Source organism: Pinus tabuliformis, chromosome Q, assembly GCF_031772625.1.
Source record: "Pinus tabuliformis cultivar Carrire ecotype Pingquan chromosome Q, CPIR1, whole genome shotgun sequence".
NCBI lineage: Eukaryota > Viridiplantae > Streptophyta > Pinopsida > Pinales > Pinaceae > Pinus > Pinus tabuliformis.
In genome coordinates this window covers 203,347,820-203,365,451 of record NC_142296.1, presented here as the reverse complement: position 1 = coordinate 203,365,451, position 17,632 = coordinate 203,347,820, and the positions used below count along the sequence as shown (strand labels likewise).

At 42.8% G+C, this 17,632-nt stretch overlaps 1 protein-coding gene across 1 annotated transcript in view; it reads right to left on the bottom strand.

The window, feature by feature from the left end:
* Positions 1–204: 204 nt before the first annotated feature.
* Positions 205–17,632, bottom strand: part of LOC149218902 (uncharacterized) — a 38,796-nt gene continuing 21,368 nt past the window's right edge. The window contains exons 3-4 of the mRNA XM_089386658.1: positions 5,362–5,891; positions 205–4,423 (exon numbers count right to left, since the gene is read on the bottom strand). Coding sequence (XP_089242784.1) covers positions 205–4,423; positions 5,362–5,891 — 4,749 coding nt within the window. The remainder of the gene's footprint in view (positions 4,424–5,361; positions 5,892–17,632) is intronic.

Here is a 17,632-nt window from a genome sequence, read left to right as displayed (position 1 = left end):
ATATCAATGGAGTTGAAAGGATGTTTGCCCAGAGGAAGCATGGGATTGTCACGAGGAGGGGAGGCTCTGGGGTCTTGAGGGGAGGGAGACGCCGGCATTTTGGTGAGGATTTTATGAGCGCGGGTGGGAGGACCAAGATTGAGATCGTATTTCTGACTTTTCCTGATGAAACTTGCCCTGTGATCAGACTGGCAGCTGCAGACCTTATGGTATGGATCTTTCATATATTCTGGTGTTGTCTCTGACCTGTCCCTGCTGGCGATTGACCGCATTATTTGCAAGGTTATCCGCTTCTGCGTTATGTTCCCTTAACACGTGCTTTAAGGTGGTTTTTCCCAAGTGGCTGAGGGTGTCATTTATCCTTGCCTTGATGCGATTGAGGGTGGCTTTGCAAAAATCCTTTCCTGTGTTCATGGCTGCGATTATTATAGCTGAGTCCCCGAGGATTAAGGCATCCTGTAGACCAAGTCTGTGAAGAATTGTTGCACCTAAAAGTAAGCTGTAGGCTTCCGCTTCATTGTTGGTTGCTTGCCCGAGACCCCATTCGTAGCTGCTTACTGTGTTCCCCATCTGGTCTTTAATTATTCCACCCGCGCCTGCTTTCCCGGGGTTGCTCTTTGATGCTCCATCAAAGAGGAGTAGGGGACGATTCTGGGCTCTGATCCAATTATTTACTTCGTCTTTGTCCCCCCTGAGTTTCCAATTGTGTCCGTTCTGCTTGGTTTTGATCTGGGGAGATAGATTTTGGGAGTGGCTGATATTGAACCTTTTGTACCAATCCATCTCCTCTTTTGTCCATCCCTGCAAATCAGGGAGAGTTATGTGATTCGCACTGATTGCCTCAGAGATCCCTGCTATAGTCCTTGCGATTATCTTGTCTATTTTGATCTGCTCGTTCTTGAAAATATAATGATTTCTTGCCAGCCAGATATTCCAGCAGAGGGTAGCCGGGATACAATTCCAGATTCGAAGAAGGTTTCTTTTCCCTTTCCTGCTCAGAGGGTAATTTTTTTTCCAGTTTCTCTGCAAGTTGTTTACCTGGTCATCCCTGCTTCTGATTTCCAGAGGGCTAAGGAGCTGTTTCCAGCAGTTTTGTGCGAAAGTGCATTGAAGGAAAGAGTGGAGAATGGATTCTTCCTCTGCTTGACAAAAGCAGCAAATCGAGGGACCTTGGATTCCTCGTTTCCTCAAGTTTTCTGCAGTAAGAATTTTCCCTTTTAGAAGGGCCCAATTAAAGTGCTTCACCTTGGGAATGCATTCATTGTTCCAGGCTGCCTTGTGGAGGTTCCAGCTTGCATTGTGAGTCTTGTCTTGCAATGATTTGTAGCCCTCATGCACTGAGAAACTGCCCCCACAGGTGTCCCAAATGTAACTGTCCTCCGTCTCCTTATTGATTGGGGCAGCTCCAGATAGGGATATTTTCAGCTTATACCATTGATCTCTGAGATCCGGGGGCAGGTTTAAAGCCTTCCATTCTAACCATCTATTTTGGGACCATGAGGAAATGTCGAATAAAGAGGATATGTTATGAGTCTCCATCCAAATTTGAAGGGGTCTTAGTTCTTGGAGAGATTCTCTGGGACTTGATCCCATGATTCTGTCAAGCCATATTTTGACATTCTTTCCACTGCCAGGTTTCTTGGAGACATTCTCTTTGAAGTGAGGGAGGACTTTTTTAATCAGTTTCCACATTGGAGTACACGGCCTATCCACAATTGGATCTTGAAGGATGTTGGAGTTCGGACCATTAAGATATTTCCTTTTTATTATTTCGACCCACCAAGATCCATGTCCTGAAATGATCTTCCAAAGTAACTTGAGCCCCATGGCCTGATTGGATAGGCTCGGGATCTTTACTGACAAACCTCCTTTTTCATACGGAAGGGTGACTTGGTCCCAATTGACAAGACTAAACTTCTTTGAGTCCTGTTTTCCTCCTTGCCAGAGGAAGCTTCTCATAATGAGCTCCATATGCTTGTGAATGCTTGCAGGGGCCATTATTATCGCATACTGATAGATTGGAAGGCCTGAGAGGACCGCTTTAATAAGAATAGTTCTACCTGCCAGGTTTAGCCAGGAAGCACCCCAGCTCTGCATAAGACCTCTCATCTTCTCAATATGTTTAGACCAAACCTCTGCTTTAATGTGCTCCTTGGCCAGAGGAAGGCCCAAATAAGAGAAGGAACTCCAGCTTCTTTGAAGAGGAATATCTAGGATTTGGGAGATCCTTTGTTGAATCTGGAGAGGGACATTCCATGTATAAATTTTACATTTTCTGTTATTTAGCTTCCCCCCCGAGGCTAGAAGGAAGGCATCCAAAACTCCTTTAAATCTCCTGGCCATCAAACTGGATGCTCCTCCGATTAAGAGTGTGTCATCCGCAAAGAGGGAGTGATTGATCTCCTTTGTTCCCCTTTCAATGCGGATGCCCGTGATTTCTTTTTTACTTCGGAGTTTTTCTAGATGAGCGCTCAGGGTCTCAGCCATAAGAATGTAAAGGAAGGGGGAGAGGGGGCAGCCTTGCCTTAGCCCCCTTGAGCTTCTGAAGTAATTACTTGGGCGTCCATTGATCAAAGGCGCAGTCCATGGATTGGAGATGCATCCCTTGATGATGTTTACAAAAAGGGAGGAGAAGCCGAACTTAAGTAGGACTGCTGTGAGAAAGGAGTGGTCCACACGATCAAAAGCGTTTGCCATATCTAATTTTATGATCATTCCCCTTTCTCCTCTATTGAGGCTGCTATGAATGGCTTCCTGGACTAGGATGACGTTGTCAATGATCTGCCTACTTGGGACAAAACCGCCCTGATTCTCAGACACTAAGAAAGGGAGGAATTTCTTTATTCTGTTGGCAAGGATTTTGGTGATGAGCTTGTATGAGACATTGCAAAGCGAAATGGGACGAAATCTATCGAAGGTTTTGGGGTTTGCCTCCTTAGGGATTAAAGCTATATGGGTGGACTTTGTATTTTCCCCTACCTTTTGATTTCTAAAGGCGTTCTTTACCATTCTTACCAGATCCTTTTTTATTGTTTCCCAATGTCGCCTGTAGAATGCAACTGTGAAGCCATCCGGCCCCGGGGCTTTGTCTTGTTGCATGCTGAAGATGACTTCTCTGATTTCCTCTTCTGAGGGTTCTTGTTCCAGCTCCTTATTATGTTCCTCTGTGATTTTGCTCTTGATTATGTTGAGGAAGGTCTCGCTGTCATGATGATGGTTGTCTGCTGTAAGAAGATCCTTAAAATGATTGTATGCCGCCTCTTTTATTTTTTCTTGGTCTTTCAGCTCAACCCCTGCTACTTCGATTTTATCTATTTGGTTACATGCTCTTCTGAGTTTGATATTATTGTGAAAGAAAGAGGTGTTTTTATCTCCAGCCTTTAACCAGAGACAGCGAGATTTTGTTCTAAGTTCCTCTTCCTCTGCGCGGTTTTGCCGGTAGAGCTCCTTGTAGAGATTCTTTTCCTTCTCGTTATCCTCTGCTGTGTATTGGATTTGCTCCATTTGGGTATGCCAGCGCTCCATTTCGTTTAGCAGATCTGTTTTCTTTTTCTTGTCTATTATTGCTTGCTCCCTTGCCCATTGTTTTATCGCTGTCCTGAGCTGCTTCAGCTTTGTTTCCCAAACGAAATATGGCGACCCAATTACTTCTCTTGCCCATTGAGTTTGAATGAGTTGACTGAAATCTTCTTTGAGGTCCCAATTTTTATTGTATTTAAAGGGAAGAGGGCCGAGATTTGGACCTTTGTCCAGAGTGAGGACCACCGGCTTATGGTCCGAGGCGGAACCATGAATTAGTTTGCTCCTGATTGAGTAGCTTTCTGCTACCCTTTCCTGAACTAATACCCTGTCCAGCCTTTCCTTGATGTTGTGAGCACCTGTTCTTTTATTAGACCAGGTATAATTCCCATTTGACAGAGGGGTGTCAATTAGGTTGAAGAGCTGTATTATATTTTCTAATTTGTCTCTTGAAGGGTCTGTGTGATACTTCCCTCCGTATTTTTCTTGCACATTCCTTATTAGGTTCAAATCTCCTCCTAGAATCAATCTGCTGTCTTGTATAGAGGAGATGTCTTCTTCTAAGGTGTTCCAGCAACATGCTTTGTCCCTGTAGTGGTTGGGGGCGTAGATGTTGTAGATATGATACACTTCCTGTGAGCTTTTGTTCTTTAGGTCTGATCTAATCCACCACGTGCATTGATGAGAGTTGTTGATTTCCCACTTTGTTTTATTCCATAGTGTTCCAATCCCTCCTGATGCTCCATCGGAATCATTGGATAGGCCTGAGAAGTTTTTGAATCGCTGGGTTTGGTGAAGAAAGTCCTGATTAGTGAGTTTGGTCTCCTGAATTAGAAGGATGTCTGGCTGTTCCTGAGTTAGAAGGTCCTTGATGGCTTTTAATTTTGGAGGGGTGCCCATCCCCCTGCAATTCCAGGAGACCAAGATCATTATTTACCCGCTGAAGGGTGGGATCCTGCTTTCTCCTTTGTTTTCTCGCCGCTGCCTTTTGGCCGTCCCAAATAGGAATCCAGAGGTTGCTGAGTCCCTGTTGCCATTTCTTTTGCTGCTGTCTCGTCCCTGAGCTCCTTGTTCGATTTCCTGCCCACTTTTCTTGGTGGATCTGATTGCTGATTGGTTTCTTTTGCTTTGTTTCTAGTGAGAATTCTTTCAACTGTGTGAGGAGGGGAGGGGGGGGGGTTTGTGCATGGAGAGGCTGGGCGAGGGGATTGAGGAGGTGATGAGGGGGTTTCAGCTACTAGGGATTCAAAGGGGTTGGAGATCGATGGGAAGGTTGAAGTGGGGGGGGGAGGAGGCGGGGGGGGAATGCTTGATGCTGGAGGAACTGAGGTACTGGGGCCCTGGTTTTGTGAGGGTTTTCTCCTTTTGACTTGTTCCCATGGCCCCTCTGTGTGTTCCTCATTAATATCTATTTCTTTTACTTTTAACTTGCTGCATCTATTTGCAAAATGGCCATACTCGTGACATACCTTGCATTTGAAGGGGAGTTGTTCGTAGTCCAGCTGCTGAATGTGCATCCACTTGTCCACCTTGATTTTGATGGCTTCTGGTAGTCCTTTCCCGAGATCGACTTCAACACAGATTCTTGCACATGCGTGCATGTTTTCTCTTGGTTCCGATCTGTCGATGTATTTTCCGAGTGCATTGCCTATAGCTCTTACCGATTCATCCCCCCAGCAGTGAAGTGGGAGATGGGGGAGGCGTACCCAGACAGGAACAGCATTTGGGATATCCATTTCCGGATCGAATTCCGGGGTCCATTTGTTCAGGTATAAGCCTCTTGTGTCCATGAAATAGGGCCCATTGCGGAAGATGAGGTTCTTATCCTCCTTTGATTCGAACAAGAATGTGAAGAATCCACGTCCACAAAATCTTATGGCGATCTTGCCCTGGATCATTGGGCTCCAGTTTCGTTCCACCCATTTCTGAACAGTTCTTGGTGACGGCCAGAGCCCAGTAAACTGACCAACCAGACCTCTTTCTGCGAGAGCTATAGCTGATTTCCTTGGTAATGCAGGGGGCAAATCCACCTCAGGAATCTCGTCCAGCTTTTTGATAAACTTAGTTTGAGAAGGCCTTGGTCTTGGATCTGAAGATTCAGACAGCAGAGAGTCAAAGATTTCTTTCTGGATCTCAGGGCCAAGAGGAGGAGAGGCGGATCCTGCCATGGCAGGCCCGCTGGGAGAGCGAAGAATCAGGGCAACGGCGGCGGAGGGACCCGAGGGGATCCTAGCAGGGGCGCTGCGAGGGCAAGGGCGATGAGGCCCGACCAGGCTGAGCCTGGGGGCAGGGCGGAAGCACGCAGCGGGGGCAGGCAGGGGCTCTCGGCTCGCGGCTCGCGGCAGCAGCGTCTCCTCTTTCTCTTCAATTCCCTTAATGTTATGATGAACAAAAGGAAACCAATGCACATACAATCAATCTTTTTGCAAGAGCGAAGACTTTACGACAATTCTGTTTCGAAAGAAATGAAGACTTTTACGACACTTTCTTTTGAAAAAAGATTAATCAACTATAATCTAACTTTGACAATGAATTGATAGTGATAAAGAAATCATTTAAGAAACACAAAACAATCAAGGACAAAGTAGGGTTGGAAAAGGAAACACAAGTTGATTTCAAAGGCACAAGCATCGTTGACCTTTCAACAAGCAGAAACAGAAGGAAATTTGGCAAAAAATCAACTCAAGGAGGGATTTTTGTCATAAGGAGGATCAGCGCAGCCTTGAATGGGAGACAGTGCGCTTCAAAGCACTGTCCTCAAGCTAGGGGTGCTCTACAGTGCTTTGTCTCTAGACCAAGCCTACGTTGGTGCCAGAGAGGCCATCCTAGGAGCTTATAAGCACAATTTTCACCAAAAAACACTTCAAAAGGCTGAAAGAAGATCAATGGAAGCAAGTAAGGTCTACTAGAGTGTACTAGGATGAAGGTAAACTACCCAGAATGATGATCGTTCCCCAGTGGAGTCGCCAATTTGTTATGAGGAATTTTGCATCTACGGATAAATACTAATTCCCTAGGTAGGTAGTTATACCTAGAACAACATATTTAAAGCGCTTATTGATCCGGATTTAAACAGGAACGCAATAAAATACAGAGATAACCATAAAGACAAATATGCAGCGGAAATAATACTTCATTTCATTACTGTAAAATATTGAAATATGCTTACAAATAGAAATGGAAATAACCCAGCTAGGGCGATGGTAGCTTATCTCTGAGAAGAGATGTGTCGGCTACATGCCTCTGAACTGTTCTCCAAAAACTGTGTTACAATGAGGCTCAAGGGCCTATTTATTGTTGAGAAACAATGGAAAACCCTTCACATTCCAAAACCTAACCCTAGAAGATGAAACGCCAAATTGTGGGCCCCGTTTTTTGGGTAAGTTGGTACATCAACTTCCCGGGGTCGCGAATTGGTCGTACTATCTCCGTTTGACGCGCATGATAGCCCGTTGGAAAGATCTCTCCGAGGACTACAACGGAAAAGATGATTTTTAAATAGAAAAATCGTTGGTGGTGGATTTCCCAAAAAACGTCGTTTAGGGCCTCAAAACGGCTCCGGAAGTTTAGGACCCGAAAAACTGCTAAAAATAGTAAACTGTGCTATAATTAAGGAAACAGAAAAACTGAAAGAGACAGTTGTGGGGGTCCAAATGGGATAGGTGGGTGGCCACCAACATCCACCTGGATCACTTATCCTTTTTCTATAGACAATAAATAAGACAAAGGAATCAAAGGACTTACTTGTTCTTTCGCTTTCCTTTTGTCTCCTTTGTATGGCTCCCATCGCTCCTTCTCGAACTTAACTCGCTCAAAAAGTACCTGCAAGCATAAACAAAAGACAGAGAACCAATCAAATCAAGAGATCTATCAAATACAAGTAAATGGAATTAGATACATTCACACATATAAACATCATATATCAAGATAATCATATGGAAAAAGATGTAAACAACTTTATTAAGTAGAAGGAATAATTACAACCATGAAGTCCGATCCATTGTCACTCTTCCAGCTTGGGTTCCAACCAACATCACATCAATAGCACAGCACTCTGGCAGCATAACACTACTCACTTACAATCTCAATCTTCACACCAACAGTATCTCCTTACAAATTCTCAAATTCCAGCCCCTGATCACTTAGATGAGTGCTCAATTTATAGGCAAATGGAGGAGGTTTTGTCATAAATGAGGGTATTGAATGGCCTTCCAAACTTAGAGTTAGTTTCCATGGAGGAAGGGATGAGAGGATAGGAGGTTACTTAACTCATTCCCTATCCAATTTTGAGCTCATAGGAGATGATAAGTGTGGGAATCTTCTAGATGGCTCCAAAAGATAAGAATATTCCCAGAACCCTATGTGAATTTCGCTCAATCTCGCCCAATGCAGGTCAAAGTGGGCCTAGGTGCTCTGCAAAGCACCCTGACATGGGCCTACCTACACTGAAGCGCACTTACCCCTCACCAAGGCTGTGCTGGTCCCTCAAGGAGGTAATTCTGGAGGGCTTCAGGCCAAAGAACTCTCGGGGAAAGAGGCATTCAAAATGATGACTTGTCTAGGGCATGTAGCAACTGAATTAGGGTTTGATGAGCCCTATTAGTACTGATCTGAATGATGGGAATGATGTACCAAAATAGATTTGTAACACCCTCCTGCTCAACCATATTTAGAACATGATTTACCTTTATGGCTAGAAGAGGAGGAATAAGATGAAGTCTACTCCACCCAACTCTATACCCTAGAAACTACCATAGGAGGAGAACAGTTGGATGAAGATGATTTGATTGAACACATCCTCCAAAATCCAACTCCCAACACCTTGTCTCTAGAGGAAGTAGTGAAGGAAACCAAGAAAAACCGTCGAATTGATCTATGCTTAGCTGATTCAAACCCTACTCGTGTCAAGACAATAGAATTGGGCCATGAAAGAACACTGAAAATCAACCCCTCTCTTTCTGTGCACCAAGAAGAAGAGTTATGTGATATGCTAAGAGAGCATTTGGATGCCTTTGCTTGGAATTACAAAGAGATGAAGGGAGTGCACACCTTAGTGTGTACTCACCACATTTATATCAAAGAAGGACGCAAGCCAATCCGACAAACCCAAAGGAGAATGAATCCAGGTCTCAAGAATATAGTCAAAGGAGAGTTGCAAAAGCTGGTGGATGTAGGATTCATCTACCCTATCTCAAACAGTGAGTGGGTGTCTCCTTCGGTGTTGGTTCCAAAGAAAAATGGAAAGTGGAGGATTTGTGTTGATTACAGAGAGTTAAACAAATCAACAAAAAAGGACCATTTCCCTCTACCTTTCATTTACCAAGTGTTAGATGGCCTGACAGGGAACAAGTTTTTCTATTTCTTAGATGGGTTCAGCGGTACAATCAAATCCAGATTAACCCAGAGGACCAGGATAAAACCACCTTCACCTGTCCTTGGAGTACTTTTTCTTATAGGGTCCTTCCTTTTGGTCTATGCAATACCCCTGCCACTTTCCAGAGGGTAGTCCTCCGCATCTTTGCAGAGCTAGTCCATGATGCAATAGAAATTTATATGGATGACTTTACACCCTATGGTGTGATTTCCAAGAGGCTCTCTCTAACCTGGGTAAGGTGCTGAACAAGTGCATTGAGATGAACTTATCCCTTATTCCGAAAAATGTGAGTTCTTGATGACTGCAGGGACTATTCTAGGTCACTCAATATCCCAGGAAGGACTGCAGGTAGACCCAAATAAGATAGCCATCATCAAAAGGGTCCCGACTCCACAAAAATAGAGGGATGTCAGAAGTTTTTTAGGTTTAGCCGGATACTATAGGAGATTTATAAAATATTTCAGCAAGTTAGCTTCTCCTTTATTTGGGTTATTGGCCAAAGACTCTGAATTTTTATGGTCAGAAAGCTGTCAAGAAGCCTTGGACACCCTAAAGGACAAGTTGACTACTGCACCTATTCTCCGAGGCCCAAATTGGGCTCTTCCTTTTCATATACATGCTGATGCCTCTCACAAATCTATAGGAGTAGCTTTAGGCCAGATATATGACAAGCTACCTTATGCCATTTACTTCATCAGTAAGAATCTGTCGAAAGCCGAGCTGAACTACACAGTGACTGAAAAAGAGCTCCTAGCTGTTGTGCATTCATTGAATAAATTTAGGCATTACATTACTGGTTACCAAACATTTGTACATACTGACCATGTTGCAATTAAATACTTGATGAATAAACTTGATGTAAATGCCCAGATTATTAGATGGTTACTTTTATTGCAACAGTTTGATTTAACTATTCTTGATAAGCCTGGAAAGGAGAATTTTGATGTAGACTTTTTTATCCAGATTGACTTTGCCTACACGGGAGTAAGGAATGGTTGATGATCAGTTACCAGATGGATATTTATTCACCATTTTAGTTCTATCTCCATGGTTTACTGACTTAGAAAATTAATTGGTGTCTGCATAATTTCCACCAAACTTGTCCTCCAAAGAAAAGAGCAGGATCATAAGAAATAGTGCCCCATTCACTTGGATTGGGGCAATCTCTTCAAGATGGGCCTGGATCAAATTCTAAGAAGATGTGTCAAGGAGGAGGATGTCCATACCACCCCTTCTCCGATGGTCTCCGCCGATTGCGATTTGCGATGGGGTTTCCAGATTTGATATTTTATATGTTATGTTTAATACTCCCGGTGGGTCCACTGTATCACAGGCCGCTTGATGTATGGGTTGGTCTATACGCTGATAAAACCATTGATTGTAGGGAAACGCCGATAGTAAAAGGCTGTTGAGTTCAACGCGCAGTTAAAGGGGTTTTTCCATGTTTGTAAGGGTTGTTGCCACATACTATTTAGGGCCCCGAGAACCTCTGTTGGAAAACGCCTGCTTGCTAAACTTTGTCGTTTGTTTGGAACTGCCCAGGTATTGAGGGATTTTGCCACCAACTTATATAAAGGACCATCCGTGTCAGAGAAAGGCAGAGAGGACCGGCATATTAGTTCAAAATCCATTGTGCGCAGCAAACCCTAACCTAGCAGAATGCCTGGACCTCGCCTTGAGCAGCAAGGAGGTTCCGAGAAGTTTTAGAAGGCCCGATTATTCGAATTGGGTGTTCAGATAGGCATTTTTGCATGGTTTTTTTTGTCGGGATTTAAGTGGTACTATCTGTTTCTGAAGCTGGGCTCTCCATTCTTCATCCATCTTCCAGCTTGGAGGTATAAGGATTGTAAAGAATGTTGCTTGTACTTTTATCTCTTTTTATGCCACTTAATGAATGAAGGCCTCCCCACTATTGAGCAGGGCCCAGAGACGTAGTCCAAATTGGACGAACTCCATAATAAAATCTTTGTGTCATGGTTTCTTTCTTATCGTTTTATTTCCACATTGTTTTATGTGCTTTTAAATTCTTTGGGTTATAATTTATGTTTCATGTAATTCTATGCATCTATAAGCAAAAGATCTTGGATCAAGTTTGGTATCAGAGAAGGTCTTTGTTGATGCAAATTGCATGAGTATATGCCAACCCGAAACAAGCTGCGAAAAGGAGAAGGAATGCTTAAGTCCTTTGATCCTGAAGCAGGACGTGCACAACGAAGAATAAAAATGGCCAAGGAAGAAGCTCGTTGGGAAGAGGAACATAATTTCTGCAAAGTATTCTATAATATGGTAGAGAAAGTGGATAAGTTGTTTTCAAAGTATGAGAAGGCAATTGGGCACGAGAAGGAAGCTGCCAATGAAAATATATCAGCAAATCATGAAGGTGGTGGAGAAGAGTCCCCTCCTTCTCCTTCTTCAAGTGATAGTTCTCATCACTAATCATGATTCCAAACATACATCTAAGAAACCATTCTTCAAGCTAGATGTAAAGTTTGACCTGCCCATGTACAATGGAGAGTGTAGTGCAAAAAAACTTAATAATTGGATAAGACAAATAGAGGTTTATTGTCGAATCCATCAGATCAAAGAAGATGAGGCAAAGGTCCAGTTAGCATCTCTTCAGTTGAGTGGCACTGCGCTTGTTTGGTGGGACAACAAGTCGCAGAAGGGCAGCAAAAAGTGGGGTAACCTCCTTTCCTCTTGGTCTAGTTTTATTTTGCATTGAAAGACCAATTTTACCCTTGAGTGATAAACAAAAGGCACTAATGGAATGGAAATATCTAAGGCAAGGTAAACGCCAAAATGTGCAAATCTTGACCGAAGAATTTCGGAAACAAGCATTGAATTTGGGCATCTCATTAGATTCACCAGAGACTATAACTAAGTATGTTGGTGCGCTACATAGTTACATAAGACACTCATTGTTATTGTTCGATCCTACTACAACTGATGCAGACAACGTAAAGGTGATTCATCTTGAAAGCCGAGGCAAGAATGATAAGATGATCAAGCCAAGAAAACATCGTTCAACTCTCAACATGGAAAATTCTAAAAGAAAGGCAAGGGGAAGGCTACGAAGACTGTCGCAGCTAAGAAAGAGGACGGAGCAACACCATCTTGCACGCATTGCAAGAGAGAAGGTCATGACGAGGACCACTGTTGGAAGCTACATATGGAGCTAAGACCAAAGAGATTCAGCGGAAAGGGCAAGCAGAAGACAATGACAATAGCGCAACAGGATCTTGGATCAGATTCTAGCGATGTGACATTGATCACAGTCATGGGCGCAAGAGGTACTCCTGTTAATAATGTAGGTTTTAACACTGTATAGAAATTACCTGCATACGAATTCTAAAACACAGAAAATAAACAATGCCAGAGCATAACACATAAAACACATATACGCAGAGATTTTCACCTGGATCCCAAAACCGGGACTACCACCTTGATTTTTAATTATGTTCCTTTCAATGTTACAATACATATTTATACATGCCGAAGCATCCAAAACCATGGACTAAAAACCATCATGTCCAAAATCATGTGCAAAAAATAATTCACAAAACCATAGGTAAGTCCGCCCAACCTAATATAGGGTCCCAAAAAAAAAAAATCCGACCCCCCAAACCCCCTGTGACTCCCCCCGCTATGCAATCGATGCAATGAATGGGGGGCTCTGCCCCCCTTCTAACCCCCGGTTAACTACTTGGGCTAGTCGTGGAAAGAATATAACACAACCCAACATTCTCCCACTTGTTATTTTCTTTCCACAAGGGGTCACAAGAGAGTTTAGTCATTTATCCAACCCTGCAACACCCATTATTTCTCTACACCAAGAGAACTTCTCAGAGCTCACAGATTTTGTCAATGCATCTGCAGTATTCTTCAAAGTGTCCACCTTTACCAGCAACACCTTTTTGTCTTCTATCATATCCCTCACAAAGTGATACTAAACATCAATGTGCTTTGTCTTTGAATGATATGCAGGGTTCTTTGCCAAGAAAATTGCACTTTGGATGTCACATTCTATCCTTATAGCTCCCTGTACTAACCCCATACTTGAACACAATATTTGCAACCAAACGGCTTCCTTGCATACATGAGTGGTTGTCATGTATTATGCCTCTGTAGTTGATAGTGCCACTACAGTTTTTTTCTTACTCATCCAACTGACTGCACCTCCAAATAGGTTAAATACCCACTTGTAGATCTTCTCTGGTCCAAGTCTCCAGCCCAGTCTGCATCAACAAAGCCACGAATATCCAACACTCTGTCCAATCTTGGTCTTCCTTGGTAGCTCAAACCAGAATCACTTGTGCCACGCAAATACCTGAAAACTCACTTCACTATTGTCCAGTGCTCCTTCCCTAGTTTTGACATAAACCTGCTCAATACTCCCACTGCTTGTGCAATGTCTAGTCTAGTATAGACCATTGCATACATCAGGCTATCGACTGCACTTGCATATGGAACATGGGACATTTCCTCTTCCTCTTCTTGTGTCTTATGACACTGTTCAGCAGATAACTTCACACCTACAAGAATAGGAACCTTCACCAATTTACTATCCTGCATATTAAACCTCTGCAGTATTGTCTCGACATACTTCCTCTGGCTTAACCAGAGCTTCCTCTTTGTCCGATCTCTTTTCATTTCGATGCCCAAAATATAGTTTGCAGCACCAAGATCTTTCATGTCGAATTTGGAGGACAAATGGGTCTTCAAATCCTGGATAATTTCTTTGTCATTTCCAACCAACAAAATATCATCCACATACAAGACCAGATAAATAACACGGTCACCAATTAATTTAAAATACAGACAGTGATTTGCTATGCTTCTAGTGAAGCCAATTCCCCGTATAAATGTATCAAATTTCTGATACCACATCCTTGGTTATTGTTTTAACCCATACAGAGACTTCTTTAACTTGCATACCAGTTCTTTCTTACCCTTCACCGCAAAACCTTCAGGTTGCTTCATGTAGATCCCCTCTTCCAGATCCCCGTGAAGAAATGTTGTCTTCACATCCATCTGTTCTACCTCAAAATCAAAAGCAGCAACAACAAATAGAAGTAATCTAATAGAAGCTACCTTGGCAACAGGAGAAAAAATATCACCAAAATCAATTCCCGGCACCTGGAAATAACCTTTTGCTACCAACTGAGCTTTGTATTTCTCCACCTTTCCTTCTGCATTTGTCTTCTTCTTGAACACCCATTTGCTACCGATGGGTTTCCTTCCAGCCGGCAGCTCCACCAAATCCCATGCCTTATTTTTGTGCAAAGATGTCATTTCATCAACCATGGCCTCTTTCCAGAGTTTGCCATCCTCTGAATCTATTGTTTCCTTCACAGTTTCGGGATCATCATCAGTAATAGATAAATAAAAATTTGAACAGAAAGCAGATGGACTATACCTTTCTGGCTGCCTTCTTTCTCGAACTGATCTTCTTACACCCGAAGTTTGTGGCTCTTCATCTTTTAATTCGTCCTCTGCTATAGTGTCTGAATCTTCCTCTTAAGCTCAAACTCTATCTTCTTAGGTTCCTTTGGTTGGACTTCATGTTTAATAACATCTTTCACCTCTCTGAACACCACATCTCGGCTATACACAACCTTACTTGTTACTGGGTTCCAAAGCTTATAAAACTTTAAACCATCCTTATACCCAATAAAGATGCACTTTTCAGATTTACTATCCGACTTTGTTCTTTTCTCCTTTGGAACATGTACATATGCATCACATCCAAATACCCTCAGATGTGAAAGAGAAGGTTTCTTACCAGTCCATACCTCTTGTGGAGTCTTATCCTCTAATACTGATGAAGGTGATTTATTGACCAAGTAACATGCAGTCTCCACCACCTCTGCCCATAATTCTTGTCCTAACTCGACACCACTGAGCATGATTCTTGCCCTTTCCATGAACGTCTTGTTCATTCTTTCTGTAACTCCATTTTGCTGAGGTGTATATGGAGTAGTCTTTTGTCGTGCTCTACCACACTTCTTACAAAATTCTTCAAATTCCTTACTGCAAAACTCTCCACCATTATCTGTCTTCAACACCTTTATCTTCTTCTCTGTCTGGTTTTCCACCAGAGTCTTAAATTCTTTAAACCTATCAAAGACTTCAAATTTCTTCTTAAGGAAATATATCCATGTATTCCTTGAAAATTCATTTATAAATGATACATAGTACACAGACTTACCCAGTGATGGAACCTCCACAGGTCCAAACACATCACTGTGCACAAGCTCTAATATTTGTTTCGCCCTCTTACCACCAAAGGGGGAACTCACCTGATTCCGCTTCCCATATACACAATTTTCACAAAAATCAAAATCCATAGAGCTATTACTCATACCTTTACCATGAAGTATTCGAAGGCCCTTCTCTCCAATATGTCCAAGCCTTTTATGCCACAGCATGGTTTTCTCTCCAAAGACCACTAGATTTTCTGCTCCACTTTCAGGAACCACAGAACTGTTGCACCCATCAACAACAGTGCTACCTTGCAGCTTATACAGAGTTCCAATCCGAACTCCCCGCATCAATAGCAGTGCTCCCCAAACCATCTTGTAGGTATCCTTCTCGAACACTGTTTTTACACCTGCATCATCCAGCTTGCTTACAGAAATCAGATTTCTGGCCAATGCAGGAATATGTAGGACACCCGGAAGTGTTCTGACCCTTCCACCTTGCAACTTCAACTTTACTTTTCCGCAACCAATGATTCTAGCCTTCCTATCATCCCCTAAGAAGACATCACCACCATCATATTTCTCATACTCGCAGAACCAATCTCTATGGGGAGTGAAGTGAAAGGATGCACATGAGTCAATCAACCACGCCTCATGATCTACATGTGTACTTGAAGAAGCCAAGTACACATCCCCACCTTCATCTGAGGTGGTTTTCACCTCTGCAAAAGGAGCATCATCAGATCCCTTTCCTTTGTCAGGAGCTTTAGATTTACAGTCCCTTTTGTAGTACCCTTCCTTTCTGCATTTCCAGCACACCACCTTTACAGGTTTTCCTGGAGATTTAGATCTCCCTCTAGATTTAGATCTCCCACTCGATGACTTATTTTTGTTTCTATTCTAGGACCTGTTATCACTCTGAGAAACTCTCCTAGGTTGTAAATCAGAGATGCCTGGTAACATGTAATCTTCAATATTGTTCTCTGAACTATTGGAATAAATTATGGTTTGGATCAAGTCAGATAACCATTTCAGCTCTATTCTCACTCAAGACATGCATGAACACCCCCAATACAACAAGGCTTTAGACCGCAAATGCTCAATAGTTTGTAGATTTAATGGATAGATGGAGAATATTGATAGTACCAGCAAATTGCATACATGAACATATATGAATGGCTAGCTATAGGCAGCAAATGAACTTATTGACTATACTGGCAGATGCATATATAATAACACATATAAATGGCTAGCTATAGGTAGCAAAGAAGCTTGCAACTCTAATATATCGAAGCAGAGATAAGATGACAGTTATCTGGTCTCAGACACACAGAAAACATGAACAAGCATAGAACAGCAAAGAGAATGGTCATTGAACATATAATGGCAAAAGAAGCTTATATTGTTGGAATGAATATGAGAAGCTTGAATGAACCGAGGAGCAATAATCTCCAAAAGTTGAACCCTTATTTCATCTTGTTTTGAGCTATTTATAGCTTGTTTATAATGGTCCTGAGCCTTTTGAGGCTTTAGGTGTCTTAATCTATCCCTCTGTCTTGTTTAATCGTTTGATTCCGTCAATGGACAGCATGATTCATAGGTTTCTTCTTCTAGCAGAAGACTAACCATATTCATATATTTTTGGGCAGCTTGCTTTGATGCCGCGGAGCTCTCTCGTGCCAGAGATGCCCCATAATGTTTGTTAAGATGGTTGTTGCGTTGGCCGGACCATCGATGCTCCATGATCTCGTTTGATTTGGGTTGCAATGTGTTGTGGCCCCTCTCTTTCCCTTTCCGGGATCTGTTCGCCGGCCGCTATATCCCGGCCGAATCCCTCTTCTAGCATGTAAACATTTCTGCACAACGCTTCTAAGGATGGTTGGCCACCTGATCTTGCAAATGGAGTGGCTATTGGGCCTATGAAATCCTTGCAACAGTCCCTTTCAAATGATAACCATGAATGTTTTATATTTCATACATAAAACATTGCAACTGTGTAAATCCCGCCCTTCTCTATTCTTTTCAGACCTCAAAATTCCTTAAACATGGCCTATTCTCTCATCAGTTCCGCCCCCTGGGTCGCTGTCATCTATCGCAGCCAGCCTGGTCCCTTTGTTCCCCTTGTATTTTGAAATACTTAAAAACACGGGAAATACATGAAAATTGGCCTCCCTCCGGACTTCAAATCTTATGGATTTCATTCCCGAACCCTCTCGGGTCCGTGACTCATCGCAATCAGCATTACCACCTATTAGAGGCCCTGCTCCTTCGCAATATTTCGATGAGATCTTGCGATGCGATCTGATCGCAATCGCATATCATTCCAGCCAACGGTCTTCATATAGCACGGTGTATGTTCCTGCCGATTGCCAACCTGCGATGTGATGTGGGCCCCCCGACCCTTGGTAATGTTCCGCTGCGATGTAGCGATGTGATGCAATCACAATCGCTGATCACTCAACGTCGGGGCTTTATAGATTATGCTCTCCACCACCGCGACTACCGATGTGACTTGCCGATTAACTGTCCCTTCAACTTG